Source organism: Pipra filicauda, unplaced genomic scaffold, assembly GCF_003945595.2.
Source record: "Pipra filicauda isolate LSUMZ 115617 unplaced genomic scaffold, ASM394559v2 scaffold2_size9829703_pilon, whole genome shotgun sequence".
NCBI lineage: Eukaryota > Metazoa > Chordata > Aves > Passeriformes > Pipridae > Pipra > Pipra filicauda.
The window spans coordinates 8,482,400-8,498,317 of NW_024104421.1; the positions used below are offsets into that span (position 1 = coordinate 8,482,400).

At 39.8% G+C, this 15,918-nt stretch overlaps 1 protein-coding gene across 4 annotated transcripts in view; it reads left to right on the forward strand.

Annotated features, from left to right (window-relative positions):
• TBXAS1 (thromboxane A synthase 1) overlaps nucleotides 1-15,918 on the forward strand; it is a 262,385-nt gene that overhangs the window by 104,632 nt on the left and 141,835 nt on the right. The window contains exon 7 of one of the 4 annotated variants that reach the window (XM_039383165.1): nucleotides 9,261-9,313. The exons of 1 other annotated variant lie outside the window; for it this stretch is intronic. In XM_039383165.1, the coding sequence (XP_039239099.1) occupies nucleotides 9,261-9,313 (53 nt within the window). Of the gene's footprint in view, nucleotides 1-9,260; nucleotides 9,314-10,754; nucleotides 10,830-15,918 lie in introns of those variants that run through there. 2 more of the 4 variants (XM_039383167.1, XM_027743833.2) reach the window with 2 other exon arrangements.

A 15,918-nucleotide genomic window follows, 5' to 3' on the forward strand; every position in this document is an offset into this window, starting at 1 on the left:
TCAATTAATATATTTTATCCTTTAAAATTACATTTTTCATAGTCTGAAGGAATCTGCTGTTGATGGGTCTGAAAATGAAGGGCATGCTCTTCTGAAGTGGGAAAATTCTTCGAAGGAAAGAGTCCCTGTCTTCTTTTCTTGGGAGAGAAATCAACTTTCATTTCTCCAAATGTACCAATTTGTTGCCCCCTAAAACAGTGTTCCCCAAATATTTGTTTTCCTTTGATTTATCTAACATGTCTGTCTGTCCTACAAGAAGTTGTTTCCATTTCTTTAAATTATGCAATTACTGTTTTGCTTCTCTTAAGGGAGGCCGGCAGAGAAAACTCATAAATTCATTCACCATTAGTAAAATGAATGCTGAATGCTTATGCTAATCCATCTGAGAGACACTGGGCTCACAGTGAAAATCCACATTGCAAAGGTCTTCTATTGCACAATGAATTTCCTCCTATAGAAAGTGCTGTGATCCTCTGCTTTGTTGTTGTAATTGACGATGTAGAAATATTAAGAAAGGCAGCAAAGGTGGTTAGGATCTAGCAGAATTACATATAAGTAGAGATTGTTTGGAAAGAAGACAACTCAGAAAATATTTAGTGGAAATTACATACTCTAGTAAAAAAATAAATCCATCATTCCTTTATATTTTTTTTCTAGTTTCTTATTTTAAATATATGTTTATAGTAGGATCAGAAACTGCAGTGAGTCTGTAAGACCTCATATGGAGCTTTTCATGAACACACATTGAACAAATTGTATTTCTATTTGTACATCTTCATAATGACATGTTTTCTGTTTTTGATAAAGGTTCCTAGAAGCCTGAATAGATGTCTTCTGTGACATTTACTATGAAGTAAAATAAAGGCCTAGCAGGAGTGTTATCTAGACAATAGTTCTAATAAAAATAGTAAGTTTGCAATTATATCTCTATAACAGATATAAACAAGGTCTAAGCTAACAGCAGGTAACTTTCAAATAGATAAAAAGAAATATTATTCTAGCCAGTGTAATCAGACTGAAGAATTCATCATTGCAAGAATCAGGGAGTCGAATACAGCAGCTGGAATAATTTGAGGGTCTGGATAATTTTATGACTAATTACATTTGTAGCTATGCATACTATGATAAGAGTAATTGAATCTCAAGCTAATAGCTGGGTGAGGAAGAAACCTCCCTCTATTTAAAGCATTTTAGAGTCAACCACGTATGTAGGGTTCTTTTACTCTTGCCTTCCTTCAAAGCCTCAGGCATGTGATATGTCCAAAAGCTCAGAAATAGATCAACTTTGTTGATATTCCTTTCCTTTCCCATATATTGTCTTGTGTTTCCATGGCAGAGAAAGAACAGTTTTGTAAGCTACCAAGGAGGAGGACTGTGAAACTTCAGCTTGTTTCTGGCTCTACCATTGACTTCTTGTTGGCATTTGGCAAATTGCTGAATCTTGTGTGCTTCCAACTCCCCACCTGTGACAGGTGGGCGTTTACCATCTCAGAGATGTTGTGGAAATGAAGTTTGTGAAGTGAAATGAGATTGAAAAAAGGAGAAAGACAAAAAGAAAGTGAGAATCTCATTGTGCCAAATTAATGTATGAGACCATATTTATATAAGAATGAGTTGTAAAATTAAGTTGAATCAATTAGAAGTGTGAATGCAGCGTGCACATAGGAAAGTGCAGTAAATAATTTCCAAGAGAAGAGTCCCTCTTATTCCAGAAGTGACTGCATATCACCTTGCGGGGCTGGTGGAGATGGGCTGTGGGTTATTCATACTATAGTTCATTTTTTCTAAGTATCCACATCTTGTCTTCTGTGCCACAAAACCCTTCTTGAGGATCTTGTCCCCAGCATTCTGACTAGAAGGGTGTTCTAAAATCTTACTACTGTGATAATCAATAATGTCCATCTAATTTCTAGCAACATTTATCCACAGCCAGTTTATACTACTTTGATCTTTTAGTAATGTAGGCCTTTATATTAAATAGATATTTTTCTCTCCCTGGTGATTACTCCCGGTACAGTTATAGACAGCAAGCATGTCTCCTCCCTTTGGTCTGCTAAAATGAACCTTTGGTTAGCTAAAATGAACTCTCCTAATTATGACTTGTAAGACAGGCCTTCTGTTCCCTGAGGGTCCTTGTAACCCTTTTCTCCACTTGTTCCATTTTTAATTCATTCCTTTTGAACGTGGCTCATCAGATTTACATGCAGCATTCCAGAGAAAGTGCATCCCAGATATTCTGCATCTTAGTTTCCATCATACTTGTTCATCTTTATCCTGTGGTTAGTGTCCATCCAAGTTTTTCCCTTCTCTGTTATTTTCAAACAATCATCTACTACTGCAGAAATTCTTGGTGTTAACATAGTCTCTCTAAGGGCATGAAGCTTTGCTTTCAACTAAAATCTCTCCTCTATTGCAGTTGTTCAGGTTCTTTATGTTGTCCAGTTCTTCTGATTTGACAATCTCAGTCTCTCTGCCTGCTGAGGAGAGGATCTGTCTTTACAACCCAGGACCGTGTACTTCACTGAAGCCTGACTACCTTTTGTGCCAAACTCAGTTCTCCAAAAATTGAACAAGGTTTGTCCCAGGACTGACCCTTGAGAAAACTATGGGTTTCCTCCTTTCCTGCCTGTACCTTTTCTTTCTACTCAGTCCATACTCATTTCCCTACACCTTCAGTGTTTACTGCCTTTCATTTTTAATTCTGATTTTCATCCTTTCGGGTATGATTGTTTGCCAGCCACCAGACCAAATGCATTACTGAAATCTATGTACATCTTCTGTTGTTCCCTCACCTAGAAAATATCTTACCAAAGAGAGATAGCGAGCAGTGTATCCCATTTCCCATTCCTGTGATCCTCTTTAAGTTATCTGCTGCGAAGCAAGGTGCCACGTTGGTACCAGTGGGCCAGGTGTGGTGCCTGAGGGACTGTTGACTGGCTGGAGCTGTTCCATCCAGCCATGCCACTTAGGCAGTGCAGGTGCTTATGACTTGGATGTTAAAAACATATGGTGGAGTTTGTGAGGAAAATTTGAGGACTGTGTGTGTTCCACGCACTGAGAAATCTTGCACGCTATTGAGGTCAGGCTTGCAATTGTGTATTTACTTGCTTGGCTTCCCCTCCCTCCAACTCTTCAGTTACCAGCCTATTAGAATCAGCCATTAACCTGGTTAATGGGGAGAAACAGCAAATACCAGAAAGGATGCTGTGCTTTACTTAATTCCCTCTTGGAAATCTGACTGTTATAAAATGTAAATGTATCAAGAAAAGGCTACAAAGGGTCCAAAATATGTCTTACTTTTGTAATGCAGTCACACTCAGGCAGAGGAGATTGAGATGAGGACTTCACTGGCGAGTGGTCTTTGGGGGCCAAAGCTGCCAAGGTGGCTTTAAGCTGGCTGCATGCAGGCTTTGGGGTGCTGAATCAGCATGACTGAGTTGTATTGTGCCATCTGATCCTTTTGGGTGATACTATTGGTTGAGGTGATATCTGGATGCTTTCTTATCCTTTGTGTGATATGACTTGAACCCAAGAGCCTTTGGCCTCTCTGACTGGGGCAGGTGACAGATGGCAGAAGGAGAAGAGAGCAATGAAAAACGTAGGGTCAGGGCAGAGAGAAAGGAAGAGCTTGTGCAAAAAGGGAAATAACCATCTTCCAGGGAAGGACTCGAGCCGTTTCTCTGAACAGTGAGACAACATCTCTTTGTTACGGACAGCAGGAACTGATACAGCACACAGAAATAAACCTGCCCACTTAGTTTCTATTAAAGACCTGAAAAGGTAGAAGGAAAGAAATTTACAATTTGTTTGGTATTTAGTTCAGGTAATTTTTTTTAATTGTGTAATGAGAACACATTGTCCACATTTTCATATGCAGATTCAATTAGTGTTTAGTTAATTAGCCTTTACAGATGAGGATTAACTTAATTACATAACACTAACCTCTCTTAATAACTATTAAGGGTACGAAGGCTGCTTTTAATAAATTTAGAAGGGCTATATGTGTTTTTTAAAATCTGAAATGACATACACATAAATTAAACCAAATTACACACAGAGGGCAACCATTAATGGTAATGATCAAAGGAAACAAACTATGTACATAGCTCAGAATCAGTCTGGTTAGAAGTTCATGCTGTTTTCTTCCTCGTCTGCTGGCATCCTAGTGTTTTCAGTAGGATTATTACTGGAGATGATGTACAGTCTGGGGTCATTCCTTCAGAGTGAGCTGCAGACTGATACAAAGTTGCTTTAATTAAATGTTAGCTTGTGTTAAAAAACATCCCTTTGGGTACTAGGTTATTAGCAATTGGGGTTTTTTCAGGTGGTCTAAAGAAAAAAAGACATGTAAAGCCCATTGAATACTAAAAAGCTGATCCATAAATGTCATTCATTGCCATTTTATACCATAAATACTTGTATAGATTTTTAAATCTTTTGATATGAGATGTGCAATCAAACAATGCTACTGTGGTTATTAATATCATGATGAAATAGAACATTACATCTGACTGTAGGGTGGTGAGGGTGGAGCATATATAGGACTAGTTGTGGGATGTGGCATCTTTGGCTTCTGAGCCACAAGTTTGAATCCCAGGTGTCCTGATAAGTGACTGACATCAGGTAATATGTGATACTTTTCAGAAAGGGGCAACAAAAGAAGCCTTTTCCCTTAGCTGTTCTTGCATGGGTAATGTTTCCCACTTGCAGTGAATTTTGATGGGCTCATCACATCCACCTCCACAGAGCTCAGTAGCTGTTGTGGCATTCAGTATGCTACAAAATTCAAGGGCTACCATCATTGCATTCTCCAGGACCCTTTTTTGGAGTCCAAATTTTGAGTTACTGTCAGGAACCTGCATCTGCTGGATCCCAGCTTTGTGGCCCTCTTCAAAGCATTTTGTCTAGTGACCCTTAAGGACTATAGCTAAATTCATAAACCACATGATTTGTTTTCCAGCTGCAACACGCTGAAATGTTCAAAGCATCCTCCACTCAATCTGAATCAATTCTCAGTTGCAGCCAGGAGATCTGCAGGTATTGAGCAACTAATAGGAATAGTTTGACCATGCCTCATGTTAAACACCCCAAAAATCAAAACACATTGCTACTCTGAAATACTGCCTCTTTCTGAAAACTTTGGCTTAGTGCCTAAACCCATTTTCAGCAAGGAGAGAAGATGACATTGCTGCAGATTTTTTCCTTGCTGTGAGGAACTAGCAAGGTGAATATGCAATGAGGAGGAATTTGCTGAAGTATCTGTCTTGGAGTGGCAGAGTCTATTTAAGAAAAGGAAAGGGGATACTTGAGCAATTGAAGCCCTTTCATGTATGCTGCTCAAGCTGAAGCTTCAGCATATGATATCTCAAGACAGATGGTTGGCAATGCCCAGACTTTGCTCTGGCTGATGCAGACCCAAATCTTGTTGTCTTCCATAGGGATTATACCTGTATCTGAGGGCAGGACTTGGCCTTGTGAGTGGTTCTACCCACAGATGCAGCTGATGATACATGCTCAGAGGACGGGAAGAATGCAAATTCCCTGCAGGGAGGCAACTGCCAGCCATGTAAACAAAGAAGCCTTCTGGGTGTGCAGCAGTCCCCCCACTTGAGCTGCTGTTTCCATGGTATACCAGATGCTGTAAAATATGCTTTCTGGAGGGAAAGAAGCTTTTCATACTCCTGCATTCTTTCATTTGATAATGAACTGTCATCAGGCTGGTACCTCACTGTATGGGCCACCTGCATCACATCCCCCCTGGCCTGTCCCTTTTCTGAATTGTTGTTGATAACAATTCATATTCTGCAGCTTCCAAACAAAGAAAAAGCTAAGTGACTTTTTGGACTTGGAGCGCATTAGCGACTATGCTTTTAATTGTTATGAGTGACTGTGTAATGCACTACAGTTCCTCCTGATGCACGTGATATCATCTCATGACACTGTGTGTTGTTTTGCTTTTCAGTTTCCTTCTGTCTTCTTAAAAAATTAGAATACGTGTTTCCATTTTTCCTTGATTTTTGCCTGCCTAAAAGCCATATTGCTTTGTTATAACTCCTGTTTTAGGACTGTTAAAGCCACTGGATACAAGTTAGAAGGTACCATTTCTGAGTTTGCTTCCTCTCATATTTATCCACTGGTTGATCTTCAGCCAAAGAGAGGTGATCTCTACCTCCATTTTCTTGTAAAACAGCTGCTGGTGATGGGCAGGTGCTTAGTTATACAATATATACCAAGTGCAATTGCAATTATAAACCTGCACAAGCTTGCAATAATGAGCCTTGAAGCAGACCAACCTCAGCCAGTGTATATAAGTTACCAAAAGCACTTACAAGGCTTGCTGTGCTTCAAACATGACTCATAGGAGGAGGATGTTTTCAGGGTACCTGTCTGCTGGAAGCTGTGTTCAGGGATGATGCTGCAAAACTGGCAGAACTGTGTGGATGTGGTAGATCCCCTCACTGTGTTCTGAGTCCATTGCAGGTTCATTGGCCTTCCTCGTGGCTACCAAAAGCAAACACAGGCACTTTCGTATGACTCCAGCTTCCTCCAGCTGAAATGTGCGCCTTGTCTTGTAAGGGATGCGTGCTCATGTACTCTCTGCCTCTCCCATGCTCTGGGCACTGCAGCCTCACAGGGCTCTGCGTGTGCTTGTCTTTCCCAGGCAGCCCAAGGCTTACCAGGCCTGTGAAGAGGGCTAGGATAGCAGGGGGTCCCTGGGGGTGAACAGTGGAGACAGGTAGTGGTGAGTATGTGTGTGCAGTGGTGCAGGACATAAGAAAGTGTCCTGAAGTGTAGAGAATGAGGGCGTTTCTTATTCCTGAGGATGCTTTCTCACAGTCTCTACCCGAGGTACTTTTCAACTTCTTCTCTCCCCCCACCCTGCAGGCTTGTACTTCTCACTTTAGGGAAGAAAAATTAAGTGTGGTTAATTTTAAGCCAGTGCAATCATTTAGGAGTCCTGGAGGTGAAAAACCAGTTACTGGTTAACAGACCTGATTTGAAATGTGTTCTGCCTGACCCCTCTACTGTAGTGAGCCAGGAGCAGTTATTCCAAGAAGCTGACTTTCTGGAAGGCTTTTTCACTGAATCATTTAAAGCCTAGGCTTTTTGAAAATGTTAATATCCTGCTGGCTCGCTGGAATGCAGCTGGTGGGTACAGCAAGTGCAATACCTATGTGCGTGCTTGCAATCCAAAGCACAGTTTGGCGGGCAAGGCTCAGGCTGTGGTGTGGGGTGTCCTCACTGAAGGCTCAGGCTGGGAGGAAAGTGGGCTGGAGAACAGACCTGATTTGGCATCGTCTCACAGACCTGGAAGTCCCTCTGCCCTGAGCAACCAATACAGTTGTGATACAACGGTGCTTTGCACCCCTTGTTTGACTGTGCCCGGTGACCTCGAGCGGTGCCCTGTGTCACGCTGGTGCCTCAGCGTGGCTGCAAATGTCAGCTGTGTTTGTGCAGGTCGGAGCTGCTCTCCCAGGCAGAGTGGTCAGAGCGCGCCCATGAGCTGGGCCTGCTGTACTCAGCCTTAAACGATCGCCTGGAGAATAGCGCTGGGGGGAATCTGGCCCCAGAATTTCCCGTTGCATCAGCAGGGGAAGGCAGTAGACAACCTTTGTAATGCTGAAATCATGACAAATGCAGGCTGAAGTCCTGCAACGGCTGAAGTATCGCTATAGCAAAATGCAGGTCGGTGTGAATGTGTATGTAGCTTTTCCCCTCCCATGGTGTCTGCAGATAAAAGTCTTTTCGAGTTAGCTGTATGTATTTGTGGTATTACAAAGGCTTTGTCCACCTTCATTTCTGTGTGCTAATGGATGAGGCTTTTCTGCTTAGCTTAGAAGTAAAGAATTTTTCATGTGAGAATATGTTTTCTTTTCAGGCAATGCATATTCTCTTCAGGCAGTCATCTAATTCACCTCTTTCATAATTTTATCTTTAGTGTGTTTTCTTACACATCATCCAGTGCTTTTTGTAGCTAAAGAAAAACCTAAAGTTCTTGCCTCTAAACCGGAGACGTATTGTCCTGCAGAATAAAAGTATTGCAAGTCCAGGGTTAAAAAAAAAATAAAAAGCACAACCATACTATAAGAATGAAACAGAATTGAGGGGCTCTGCGAGAGGAGGACTGTAGGTGATGGCAAGTGCTTTACTGATTTGAGCAATAAGTTAGCACCCAAAGTCAGATAACTACTTCTGATTACCAGATTTTCTTGTGCTTAGTGTGGTAAAATGCTCTCGAAGCGTACACACGTTTCATGGTCTTGTTTATTTGTGTCAACAGTAGATGTACTTACAGCACTTCATATTGTGTGAGCTAATACCTACCGTATGTCACAAAAAATAAGAAAGATTCAACATGAGGCATAAGTATTCTACTTTATTAGTAATTTTTTTTTAGAAATGAAGATAGATCATGATAGACTTCCTTGAATTGAAAGAAATGCAGATTAATGCAGTTAAATGTGTTGTCTTTTCCATAGACGGGTTACAAACACAATGGAGCATGATTCTCAAATATTGTAGTTTCATTAAAACAGATTTTTTTTATGTTCACTTTTGGGGATGTATTTTGCACACCTTTAGATTAATCAATTTGAATCCATTTAGGACACTAACAATTTAGTATAGTGGCAGGTTTATTTAGATAAATGTCTACCAATTTGCATCAATTATGACAATGAAATGCAGTAAATATTCCAAAAATGTTTTAAAATTTATCTGCTTACTGTTCTGCAGAGTATCTCAGGTGACTGCCTTGTACTAAACTCCGACTTTGCAGGTTTGCGTGGGTTTTTTTAAGTAATGTGACTAAAACCAAACCAAGATGACCTCACCACATTCCCTGTGTTTCTCTTCTGTGCATTAAGTCACATATTAATTTCTCTGTTAATTTCTCTGTCAGTTTTTCCATCCATTCACGTATCTGAAAAAAATTGAGTCAGGACCCCAATGAAAAAAACTAGTTTAAAAAAGAATAAATCATGAAACGCTAACAGATTTTGGAGTGTAAAACCTTGATGAAAACATGTTTCATGGCTTTCCAGGTATTTTTTTGGGTTGGGATTTTTTTTCATTTTCTGTCGTAATTTCTGGACTCTATGCGTGGCACGTATGGACAATGAGAGAAAGGTGAGGCTATGAGTTAATGCTGTTGTTCCCCTGGATGAGGTTCAGAGCTCTTTGTGAGTGTTAGCAACACTGAGTAATAGTCTCTGTTAAGTACTGTTCTAAACCGCTTTGTTATTTTTATTTTTCTCCAGGGTTTTTGGGAAAACCACACAAAACTCATTACGGAATATGGACCTGTTTGTGGGTAAGCTTAGCAGTGCCATCAGCTTTCTTCTTTCCTGACTGGCTCTTGCTGTTTGAGTTTGTTGGGTGGGAGAGGAGAAAATACCAAGATAAGATGTTCATTAAAATTCCGAGTGCACTGTTTCAGCCTGGGGGACAGAGGTGGAGGTGGTTTGATTACATGCAGCAAGTACTCTTGTCTTATTTTAGTTCATCATTTGGTGTTGGACTTCATTCTTCTCTTTCTTATTTTAATTATGCACATAAAGTTTAGTCCTTTTCAGAACTGTACAAAGCTACCAGCCTTCAATATTCTCTTTTCATCTGCATATTCTTTATACTTACAGTGAACAGTGGAAATAATAATTTGTCATCTTAAAAAAACCCTAATTTAGTTTATGAAATAGTAGGAATTTGGTTCAGCTGTTCCTATCTATATTTATGCAAAATTCCTCAACTTAAAATACAATGAAGCATAGATTAGAAATGAGGCATTCCTCTCTATATAGCTCTATATAGCTCAGCTCTGCTATCTTAGCAGTTTATTAGGAGTAAAGAGGGTTTAAGCAGTATATCCCTTCATAGAAGCCCTTCCACATTTCTGTGAATGTCATTTCTGTTCCAAGAACTACTTTCCAGTTGTCATCGTTTTAAATGGAAATGCAGTTATTTCGTGGTAGCTTCTATTACTGTGGTTATTTGGTATTTGTAGCATAACTATTATTTCAATATATAGCTATCAAGCAATATTCACAAAGTGCAGAAAATGTCATTTCCCCCCCCCCCCCCCGTTGTCTGCAAGGGCTTTAAGACACTTGTAAGAGAGCATGTATGAACGTTTGTGTGTATACATATTTGATCGTAAAAGATACCAATACGCTTTGTATGCTCTTCCAGCAAAAAAACCCTAGCAGAAAGAAGTCAGACTCAGGCATACGAAGCATTTGATGCTCCAGCCACAGCCGCCTTGTGGCATTTATGCTCAGCCCTAAGGACAAAGTGCTGCAAGAATTGATGGAAATAATGAATTGCAAGGGTTAGGTGCTTGTCTAAGAGGAAATAATACAGTGTCTTGGCTGGCCAGGAATGGGAAAAGATATTCATTAATGCTGTGGCAATTTGTATGTTGTGTAACAAATGGAAAATGACTGAGGCATATTATCTCCGTGACCTTTGGTGCGATGCCCTTAAATGACAATAATGTAAGAACACTGGCATTCATTCTTCAGTATATTTCCCTCCTTATTAATATCATGCCTGTTTTTTTCCTAAGCCAAATTTGAGACAAGTTGCTATTTAGTCATCTGTCTGCTCACTCAGCCAGGCAGAGGCTGTGTCATTGGAGAAAGAGATGTATAATTACAGTGTGTGAGCAGATAGAAAGTTTCATTTCTCCAGTCTACTCACAGCTGTTAGGGAATGAAACCTCTGTGAGACTTGCATGGACTGCAAAGCTGGATGATGGTGGTAGTGGTCAGCCAGGACAGCACTGCCTCTTTGGATTCCGTAGGCAGGAAGCACGAGCAGATTGAGCACAGGTATACTTCATTTATTGCATGCATGAAAAACTCAATTTGTGAGGGACCTAGGAGGCTGGCAGAGAAAAAAAATGCTGCTGCTTGATATCTCCCAGGAAAACAAAGCTGGATGCAAACAATGCTGTGTTTGAGGTAAGGTCTATGTGTAGTTTAAGGAGGATGTTTTAAAACCTGGCTCGTGAGCTGCTGTTCAATAGGTGTGGTATGTGTCAGGGGATATTTATCATAGTCCTGTCAACTAAAAAAATTCCTTCTCTTTCCCCATAAGTCTTCTGTATGATTCTTTCTGTGGTCCTTTAAAATAGGCAAATAAATGGTAGGTGTGTTTATGTTTTATAGTCCCAGCAAAGTATTGGATCTGGCAGATGGAAGAAGATGTGGCATTTTTCTTTTCCCAGATTGAAAACTGCTTTCCAATAAGCATAAAGAGCAATGATCTTTATTTCTACAGTGGTGAAGTGAGTTGAATACAAATCTTTGGAACTGAAGCCTTTTTTTTCTTTCTAAGGTCACTTGAATAGTCTGAATGATACCATCACAACTGTTTTCTTTTGTGTGTGAATTGGTTTCCTTGACAACAGGATGTCAAATCAACTTTTCAGCTTTAATCAAGTCAAAACAATATATCCCTTCCATTCCAAAAGGCCTGAAGTCGTAGAGAATTATTTCAAGTAAGGCTTTTGTAGGTCACAAAAGCTTTTTATTCCCTTCACTCCCGTGTGTGAATCCAAAGGAGAGGTGATGGTGTTGGTATTTTATAGAGAGAGACAATGCAAATAGTCATCAGTTGTGAGTGTGTGCTGTGAAAACTGTCTGTTTTCATACAGAGGTGGCCCAAGATGGAGACCAAGGCAGAAACAAACAGCTCGGAGATGGAACATTTCTATTCAACAGGGAATCCAACCACTGATATGACTTTTGAAGAGATCCTTCAACAGAGTAGTAGTCTTTGGTTTAGCTATAGTTCAGAGTACCTTCTATAAAAACACTTCCTCTCAAATATATGTGCTATTTCTCCATAACAAAGTAAAATTGAAAAATATCCTATTTGGAAAACAATGTACTGATACCTATTAAGATTTGCCTTGAATATTCTCCTTTTCGTGTAAGAGTTTTGCAGGAGAGTAGTCCTATTTTCTGTGGAAATTAGTGACTTACATCACTTACTTCTTGATAAATATTGGTGTTTTGATACTTTATTTTCACCTGCATCAAATCCAGTTGTTCCATTTCAATTATAGGTTATGGCTACTGATCGAAAAAAAGTGGTAAGAGCAGACAGAGAAACAAAGCTTCTGAGTTGAAAAGGAGAAATAAAGAGGTTATTTTATGGAATCAGAAAAGCAACTGCTACAATGTGAGCAGAGGTATAGAGACAGTGAGTTAATTTTACTTTATATGGACATTTCATATGTGTTTGGCCACTCTACTGCAATTGCATCATGGTGACTGTGCAGCACTGTAAGCATGTATGGTTGTTTTGGAGTTAAAGAAATCTGCCAAAATAAGTAATATATTCTTGGCCCAACAACATACTACCAGTGAAGGCAGAAAATACGATACAGCACCAAGTGGGCAGGGGATTGCTTTGGGATGAATGAACTTATTCTGCCTTCAATTATAGCAATGCATTTGGATGTGGGGAAGAATGTAAGAGTTCATAACACAGACCTCACTGTGTATAATCAGAGTGAGAACAGATTAAAATTCAGTGTAATTTGTAGGGTGACACTCTTTCTTCATGTTGTATTGCATCGGAAACAGCTTGCAGCAGGTCAAACCCTATTCTTACTCTTCCTTCACTTTAACACTCAACTTCAACCTGCTGTGAGAAGTCTGAAGATGTATACATTAGAAGCTCTAAAAAGGGCAAAAAGAAGTAAGGCAGAGATGAAGAGATGGGTCTAGAAGTAGCAAGAGAATGGAGTTTGGATTAAACCACCTCTAGAATGCAGAAGACAATTGGGAGGTTGGAGTTCAGGGTTGTCAGGCTGTGAACTGGGAAAGGGAGGCAACAAGATCGAAATCTGCATTTTCTTAATGTGGGGAGGAATTAATGAGAACATTTCTGACAAGATTCAGTTGTAAACCATTCTCAATCCCAATAAAACCACCATCAGCAAACTGCATCTACCCATGCTGAGCCTCTGCTGGGCTCCAGCATAAGCATACCAGAGTCAGCACAGCACCACAGGAAGCAGGTCAAGGTGCATGCATTCCTCAAGCATCTTGTGAAAACATGGATGTGAATGGAACTCCATTTCTGTATAAAGACTTATCTTCTTTTGCAATGAGTTACTTCAGCACATTTTTATGTATTACACAGAAAGCAGCTTAAAATAGGATAGGCAATTTTTCTTAAGGTGTCTGTAGGATTACTCAATGTCTGATCTGTGGGCGACGGTTTGTTGGTTTTTGATTTTTTTTTTTGTTTGTTTGTTTTTTCATTTTCCTTAAAGACTTCCTAATATTCATTAAATGATTTCCTAATAAGTTATTGAAACCAAGATGAAGGCTGGTTACTTAAATGATTGGGTGGTTTAAAGGATTAGGGTAGACCATGGAGCCAGTCACTAACTTGAAATGTGTCCGAGGTGAGTTGTGATTGTAAAGTATACAGGCAGCTGACAGCTTTTCAGAAGTCTATGCGGCCAGACTTTGTTCTGGCTTAACTTCTCCTCTCCCTAAAAAATACCACCACAGATGGTACTAGTTATCATTTCTGCAGATGAGTCCATAACCAAACAGTTGTGAACAAGAAACAGTCTTTTCTTGCTGCTGCTTCTGGCCTCTGCATCAGAGCTGAGGCACACTGGTTAGTCACTTTGAGGGTTTGGAGCTTTCCCCTTTTGGGGATGGAAGAGGGATGTGCTTCTGGGATTTAGGCTTATGGAACTTTTTTCAAAGCCTTTTCTTTCCTTCTGCCCTCATCAAACACCTTGGGACAAACCTAAGGTGAATAAAGCAGGATCTCCTCCTGAAGGGAGTGGGCCATATCTTCATCATGTGTCTAATTTAACTGAAGAAACAGTGCCTTAATTGCTATTTTAATTTCACAAAGGTTTTTTTAACCTCTCTATTTCTGGCCTTATTCTTCTTTCTGTGGAAAAAGTAATCCCAGGACAAGTATTCTCATCTTTGTTTCTCAAGGGTCATGTAAAAAAATAACTTATTTTTATGAAACAATCTTATCCTGTTTTATTTCCTCTTTATTATTGGGAGGGTCTAATGGACTTATTACCTCTCTTGTGGTCCTTCCTTTAGTTTGATATTTTAAAGAATTTGTTTTTCATATTTCATCTAGAGAAAATCATAACTGGGCAAGGATAGAGAAAAACAAACTTCCTGTTGCTGATCTATAGGTCTTAATAATCTCTGTTTCATGTGTAACCTGATAGGGAATTTTGGTAGTCTCACTTGCCTGGATTTTTGTTTCCTTAAAGAGTGATAGATTTTCTTTGCCAGTGTCAAGTCTTTCATATTCCATCAAGATTTGTTTTATCAAGATTTATTTTCTTCTCACTGTTTTCTCCTTTATGTGTTGTGATAAGGTCCTTTGACTCTACAAGATTGTTGATCAGCCCCAGAATTGCTGTTGTGAGTTAGTTATCTCTTTCTTCCTTTAAATACCTGCAAATTGTAGATACAGTACTGCAGAATTGTTAAATGTGTGCCAAACTTCCAGCACATGAGTAATTCCATTGAAGTCAATGGTATTAGTCAACATGCTTCAAGTTAGGCAAAAGTCTGTCTACCTTGCTGAATCAGGGCCATAAAAGAATCAATTGCATTTGTGCCTTAAAAATATTTTTATTACTGTTGGTACACATAAACACCTGGTTCTATTGTATCTGGAAGAATTTAATGGGGAGGAAAATATTTTTTTTCCCTTCCCCACTCTCTCTGTGCATGTAGACAGTTTCGTTGCTCCTCTGTGAAATGTGTTAGCCATTCTCTCTGAAATGGAAAATACTACCTCAAAAACTGACTGAACAACAGGAGAATCTTAGTGTTCTTAAGTTAAACTTTCAGACCCCTCCTTGCTTTTTTTTTTCTTTTTTAATTATAACTTTTAAAATTTGTTAATAGTACTCTATTTTTTTTTCAAGTTGTCTTTTAAAAAAGAACTGAATCCCAACAATAGTCCTGGCAGAAGTTCCAGGGCAGAAGTCACAGTGCAATCCTATATATCCATCTGAATCCCTACATTTAACCATAATTAGGTATTGGTTATAGTTAGCTCCAATGGTTAAATCGAGCTGCTGGAACCAGTCCTGTGAGTTACTTATGGGTATATCATCATCGGTTTCTCCTCTTGTCTCTAGAGCTAATTGTCTTAAAAAGATAACCTTCTATGGGACTGATGCCTAAAGATTTACCCAAAAGGTGGCATACCACACTGTTTTGAGAAATGGAGTTTAGTGTTACTGTTACAGTTGTGATAATTTTTGTGGGCTGCCTGGTCATTATGGAGTGTTTTACATTCTGCATATGCAGACCTGTGGGCTGCAGTTTATTGGCAAAATTTATGGTAAATTATTTGACTAGTTTAATTCTGGCATGTTTCAAATGTACTTAGGTCTCTGGAACATTGCAAATTGATGCTTAGTTACTAGTAATGTTGAAGGTATTCATTAATGAGCAGCTCTTAGCCATAGACAAATCTAATGTGTGGACTGTGACCTCCCATGAGAACTGTGCAACTTGAGCTTGCGTCATCTGTGATGGCTCTTGATTTGTTACTATAGCCTCTTGCTGTCCCAGTAAGGTCCAGGGACAGTTGTGGTCTATGTATTCACAGACAGAAACTCAAAGGCCCATGAAAATGTCGCAGTCCCAGCCCTCAGTGCAGGCAAAGCCGTTTGGATGAAAACGTTTGGTGCAAGTGGTAACTTCTTCTGCATGCCAAGCTCTCGCACCCTGAGGCTCCGGATGTTGCCCTGGAGTGGCTGAGCTGCAGGCGTGTGCTCACTGCTGGGCTTTTTCCCATTTGTTTCCTCCATCGAAGACTGCTCCATGACTCTACTGCAGCTGTTTAAGCCAATGTAAGTCAAAGACCTGATGTAATCTTTTACACCTCTGGAAAGAG